At 35.4% G+C, this 6,892-nt stretch overlaps 1 protein-coding gene across 1 annotated transcript; it reads left to right on the top strand.

Annotated features, from left to right (window-relative positions):
* The first annotated feature begins 1,675 nt into the window (after positions 1 to 1,675).
* Positions 1,676 to 2,464, top strand: LOC139500411 (protein starmaker-like). The gene has a single exon (XM_071289151.1). The coding sequence runs from the start codon at positions 1,676 to 1,678 to the stop codon at positions 2,462 to 2,464; it is 789 nt and encodes a 262-aa protein (XP_071145252.1).
* The last annotated feature ends 4,428 nt before the right edge of the window (positions 2,465 to 6,892 follow it).

Genomic DNA, 6,892 nt, shown 5'->3' with positions numbered 1-6,892 from the left:
GTCGTCTCAAAGTGTAAACATAACTGCCGTTCCAAAACAAAATCTAACTCCTATTAAGTTTTTATTATTGCTGAACATCGGGGTTTTAAAAAAATGTATGTATGTAGCAATGTGTATATGCATCCATTATCATACGAGTATCAAGGTTGGACATAATGCAAATGTACGGAGCATAACGGTTAAATACAATTTGATAAATTTAACACAAGACTTGAAAAAAGTATGAGTTCACAGTAAATGTATTCTTAACAATTCTAAAGAACTTCTAGACAATTTTAAATCTCGGTCAAAACTTTTGATTTTTCAACCCTGTATACCACCATTCCCCATGTGAAATTGAAAAATCGCCTAAAAGAAATAATCCACAATGCCTTTCAACATAAAAATGGTAGCATAAGCTATAAATTTATTACTTTGGGATTTCATAAGGCATATTTCGTTAAAAGTGACAAACAAAAAGGTAAAACCTGCTACACAAAAGAACAAGTGGTCAGTATGCTGGAGTTTCTTATCGACAACATATTTGTTGAGTTTGGAGGTAGACTTTTTCAACAAACTGTCGGCATTCCTATGGGAACGAACTGCGCGCCTCTCCTTGCTGACCTCTTCTTGTTTTCATATGAATCGGAGTTCCTTCAGACACTTGTCAAAAACAAGAAGATCAAAGAAGCCAGGTTATTTAATTTCACTTTCAGATATATTGATGATGTTCTTTCCATTAACAATCCTAACTTTTCTGATTGGGTTCCATTAATATATCCACCAGAACTAGAAATTAAATAGACAACAGACACGGCTTCATCCGCCTCATTTTTAGACTTATACCTCGAATTTGACATACACAGTCATCTTAGTACCAGAATCTATGACAAACTATGAATATACATTTCCCAACTTATTCGGTATTCAAGAGCTTGCAGCTCCTACTCAGACTTTGTAAAACGTCACCAGTGTCTGAGCAGAAAGTTGATGAACCAGGGGTATGTCAAAGAACGTCTCGTCCTTTTTCTAAAAAAGTTCATCGGAAGGTACCCAGTTCAGTCTTCCTGTTGTTCCTGTGTTTTCCTATTATAGGTGATGTATTTCCCTCGGTTTTGGTTTGTGACCCGGATTTGTTTTCTCTCAATCTATTCATGGCACCGGTATTCTACTGTTACATTTTTTATATATTTGTTTTTGTTACCTTACCTTATATGTATTCGACAAAACCTTGCGAATTTTGGGTCATCAACTTCTTACTTCATTTACTTGGTATGATATTGAAACTTTTGTTTTATTTTAACGTCAATAATGATTCTTGGGTAGACGAAAAGCGCATCGGCGTACAAAATAATAAGCCTGGTAGAATCATCAGCAAAGGTCAAATGCAGTCATTCAGTTTGTTTTCGAACATAATGAATAAATAATGATTAAACAGTATAAACATGGTAGATCTCTATTCTCCTCAACATCAGTAATTAATCAGATACAATAGATAGCAACGTGTTGCATTCAGTGTAATTGCAAAAATATTGTGTGTTCTTAATAACTACAAAGGATGCATTAATAAGATAACTGCACATGTAGAATGAGAATTCAAATATAAAAGCATAAGAATCCGCTGTTGAAATCAAACTACACATTTGCCTGTGAAGTTTGTATTTTAAGAATTCGTTTGCGATATCCAGCAACAGTCATGAAAATATTTGTGACCTTGTCCGTCTTCGTCGTACTGCTTTATACTTGTAAAGTTGATGCACATCCTCGTGATATTCACAGTGGTGATCATGATTGTCACGACGATGATCATGACAGTCACGACAATGATCATGATAGTAACGACGATGATCATGATAGTCACGACGATGCTCATGATAGTCACGAAGATGATCCTGATAGTCACGACGATGATCATGACAGTCACGACGATGATCATGACAGTCACGACGATGATCATGATAGTAACGACGATGATCATGATAGTCACGACGATGCTCATGATAGTCACAAAGATGATCCTGATAGTCACGACGATGATCATGATAATCACGACGATGCTCATGATAGTCACGACGATGCTCATGATAGTCAAGATGATGATCATGGTAGTCACGACGATGATCATGATAGTCACGATGATGCTCATGATAGTCGAGACGATGATCCTGATAGTCACGACGATGATCATGATCGTCACGACGATGCTCATGATAGTCACGACGATGCTCATGATAGTCACGACGATTATCATTATAGTCACGACGATGATCATGGTAGTCACGACGATGTTCATGATAGTCACTGCGATGCTCATGATAGTCACGACGATGCTCATGATAGTCATTACTATGCTGATGATAGTCACGACGATGCTCATGATAGTCACGACAATGATCATGGTAGTCATGACAATGATCATGATAATCACTATTATGGTGACGAGGATCACCATCATGATAATCATCAAAGTTATCAAGGTAAGTAACAGCATCATCTTAATCACTTACATTCTATAGTCGCAGCATTTAAGATATCATCATTGACTTGGCCTGTTACATGGTTTTGAATTTGTTTTGATTTAAGTGTCACTGGTAAGACTTACTAGGGCCAAACGCAGTCTAAATCATTTTCCGGATTTCATCAACATAATAATAGTATTGGAAACAAAGCATGCAAAAACAAGGACCCATCAAACTGATAACAGTATTGGAAACAAAGCATGCAAAAACAAGGACCCATCAAACTGATAAAAGTATAGGAAACAAAGCATGCAAAAACAAGGACCCATCAAACTGATAAAAGTATAGGAAACAAAGCATGCAAAAGCAAGTACCCATCAAACTGATAAAAGTATTGGAAACAAAGCATGCAAAAACAAGGACCCATCAAACTGATAAAAGTATAGGAAACAAAGCATGCAAAAACAAGGACCCATCAAACTGATAAAAGTATAGGAAACAAAGCATGCAAAAACTGATAAAAGTATAGGAAACAAAGCATGCAAAAACAAGGACCCATCAAACTGATAAAAGTATAGGAAACAAAGCATGCAAAAACAAGGACCCATCAAACTGATAAAAGTATAGGAAACAAAAAATGCAAAAACAAGGACCCATCAAACTGATAACAGTATTGGAAACAAAGCATGCAAAAGCAAGGACCCATCAAACTGATAAAAGTATAGGAAACAAAGCATGCAAAAACAAGGACCCATCAAACAGATAACAGTATAGGAAACAAAGCATGCAAAAACAAGGACCCAACAAACTGATAAAAGTATAGGAAACAAAGCATGCAAAAACAAGGACCCATCAAACTGATAACAGTATGGGAAACAAAGCATGCAAAAGCAAGGACCCATCAAACTGATAACAGTATTGGAAACAAAGCATGCAAAAACAAGGACCCATCAAACTGATAACAGTATGGGAAACAAAGCATGCAAAAACAAGGACCCATCAAACTGATAAAAGTATAGGAAACAAAAAATGCAAAAACAAGGACCCATCAAACTGATAACAGTATTGGAAACAAAGCATGCAAAAACAAGGACCCATCAAACTGATAAAAGTATAGGAAACAAAGCATGCAAAAACATGGACCCATCAAACTGATAAAAGTATAGGAAACAAAGCATGCAAAAACAAGGACCCATCAAACTGATAAAAGTATAGGAAACAAAAAATGTAAAAACAAGGACCCATCAAACTGATAAAAGTATAGGAAACAAAGCATGCAAAAACTGATAAAAGTATAGGAAACAAAGCATGCAAAAACAAGGACCCATCAAACTGATAACAGTATAGGAAACAAAGCATGCAAAAACAAGGACCCATCAAACTGATAACAGTATGGGAAACAAAGCATGCAAAAACAAGGACCCATCAAACTGATAAAAGTATAGGAAACAAAAAATGCAAAAACAAGGACCCATCAAACTGATAACAGTATTGGAAACAAAGCATGCAAAAGCAAGGACCCATCAAACTGATAAAAGTATAGGAAACAAAGCATGCAAAAACAAGGACCCATCAAACTGATAAAAGTATAGGAAACAAAAAATGCAAAAACAAGGACCCATCAAACTGATAACAGTATTGGAAACAAAGCATGCAAAAACAAGGAACCATCAAACTGATAAAAGTATAGGAAACAAAAAATGCAAAAACAAGGACCCATCAAACTGATAAAAGTATAGGAAACAAAGCATGCAAAAACAAGGACCCATCAAACTGATAAAAGTATAGGAAACAAAGCATGCAAAAAAAAGGACCCATCAAACTGATAACAGTATTGGAAACAAAGCATGCAAAAGCAAGGACCCATCAAACAGATAATAGTATAGGAAACAAAGCATGCAAAAACAAGGACCCAACAAACTGATAAAAGTATAGGAAACAAAGCATGCAAAAACAAGGACCCATCAAACTGATAACAGTATGGGAAACAAAGCATGCAAAAAAAAAGGACCCATCAAACTGATAAAAGTATAGGAAACAAAGCATGCAAAAACAAGGACCCATCAAACAGATAACAGTATAGGAAACAAAGCATGCAAAAACAAGGACCCAACAAATTGATAAAAGTATAGGAAACAAAGCATGCAAAAACAAGGACCCATCAAACTGATAACAGTATGGGAAACAAAGCATGCAAAAGCAAGGACCCATCAAACTGATAACAGTATTGGAAACAAAGCATGCAAAAACAAGGACCCATCAAACTGATAACAGTATGGGAAACAAAGCATGCAAAAACAAGGACCCATCAAACTGATAAAAGTATAGGAAACAAAAAATGCAAAAACAAGGACCCATCAAACTGATAACAGTATTGGAAACAAAGCATGCAAAAACAAGGACCCATCAAACTGATAAAAGTATAGGAAACAAAGCATGCAAAAACATGGACCCATCAAACTGATAAAAGTATAGGAAACAAAGCATGCAAAAACAAGGACCCATCAAACTGATAAAAGTATAGGAAACAAAAAATGTAAAAACAAGGACCCATCAAACTGATAAAAGTATAGGAAACAAAGCATGCAAAAACTGATAAAAGTATAGGAAACAAAGCATGCAAAAACAAGGACCCATCAAACTGATAACAGTATAGGAAACAAAGCATGCAAAAACAAGGACCCATCAAACTGATAACAGTATGGGAAACAAAGCATGCAAAAACAAGGACCCATCAAACTGATAAAAGTATAGGAAACAAAAAATGCAAAAACAAGGACCCATCAAACTGATAACAGTATTGGAAACAAAGCATGCAAAAGCAAGGACCCATCAAACTGATAAAAGTATAGGAAACAAAGCATGCAAAAACAAGGACCCATCAAACTGATAAAAGTATAGGAAACAAAAAATGCAAAAACAAGGACCCATCAAACTGATAACAGTATTGGAAACAAAGCATGCAAAAACAAGGACCCATCAAACTGATAAAAGTATAGGAAACAAAAAATGCAAAAACAAGGACCCATCAAACTGATAAAAGTATAGGAAACAAAGCATGCAAAAACAAGGACCCATCAAACTGATAAAAGTATAGGAAACAAAGCATGCAAAAAAAAGGACCCATCAAACTGATAACAGTATTGGAAACAAAGCATGCAAAAGCAAGGACCCATCAAACAGATAATAGTATAGGAAACAAAGCATGCAAAAACAAGGACCCAACAAACTGATAAAAGTATAGGAAACAAAGCATGCAAAAACAAGGACCCATCAAACTGATAACAGTATGGGAAACAAAGCATGCAAAAAAAAAGGACCCATCAAACTGATAAAAGTATAGGAAACAAAGCATGCAAAAACAAGGACCCATCAAACAGATAACAGTATAGGAAACAAAGCATGCAAAAACAAGGACCCAACAAATTGATAAAAGTATAGGAAACAAAGCATGCAAAAACAAGGACCCATCAAACTGATAACAGTATGGGAAACAAAGCATGCAAAAACAAGGACCCATCAAACTGATAAAAGTATAGGAAACAAAAAATGCAAAAACAAGGACCCATCAAACTGATAACAGTATTGGAAACAAAGCATGCAAAAACAAGGACCCATCAAACTGATAACAGTATGGGAAACAAAGCATGCAAAAACAAGGACCCATCAAACTGATAAAAGTATAGGAAACAAAAAATGCAAAAACAAGGACCCATCAAACTGATAACAGTATTGGAAACAAAGCATGCAAAAACAAGGACCCATCAAACTGATAAAAGTATAGGAAACAAAGCATGCAAAAACAAGGACCCATCAAACTGATAAAAGTATAGGAAACAAAGCATGCAAAAACAAGGACCCATCAAACTGATAAAAGTATAGGAAACAAAAAATGTAAAAACAAGGACCCATCAAACTGATAAAAGTATAGGAAACAAAGCATGCAAAAACTGATAAAAGTATAGGAAACAAAGCATGCAAAAACAAGGACCCATCAAACTGATAACAGTATAGGAAACAAAGCATGCAAAAACAAGGACCCATCAAACTGATAACAGTATGGGAAACAAAGCATGCAAAAACAAGGACCCATCAAACTGATAAAAGTATAGGAAACAAAAAATGCAAAAACAAGGACCCATCAAACTGATAACAGTATTGGAAACAAAGCATGCAAAAACAAGGACCCATCAAACTGATAAAAGTATAGGAAACAAAGCATGCAAAAACAAGGACCCATCAAACTGATAAAAGTATAGGAAACAAAAAATGCAAAAACAAGGACCCATCAAACTGATAACAGTATTGGAAACAAAGCATGCAAAAACAAGGACCCATCAAACTGATAAAAGTATAGGAAACAAAATATGCAAAAACAAGGACCCATCAAACTGATAAAAGTATAGGAAACAAAGCATGCAAAAACAAGGACCCATCAAACTGATAAAAGTATA

Source organism: Mytilus edulis, chromosome 13 (genome assembly GCF_963676685.1).
Source record: "Mytilus edulis chromosome 13, xbMytEdul2.2, whole genome shotgun sequence".
NCBI lineage: Eukaryota > Metazoa > Mollusca > Bivalvia > Mytilida > Mytilidae > Mytilus > Mytilus edulis.
Note: the sequence above shows the minus strand (reverse complement) of the source record. Positions and strands in the feature narration are given on the sequence as shown.

What these genes read in the sequence shown, in the direction of transcription:
- LOC139500411 (XM_071289151.1), top strand. Translation starts at nt 1,676, where the DNA reads ATGAAAATATTTGTGACCTTGTCCGTCTTCGTCGTACTGCTTTATACT.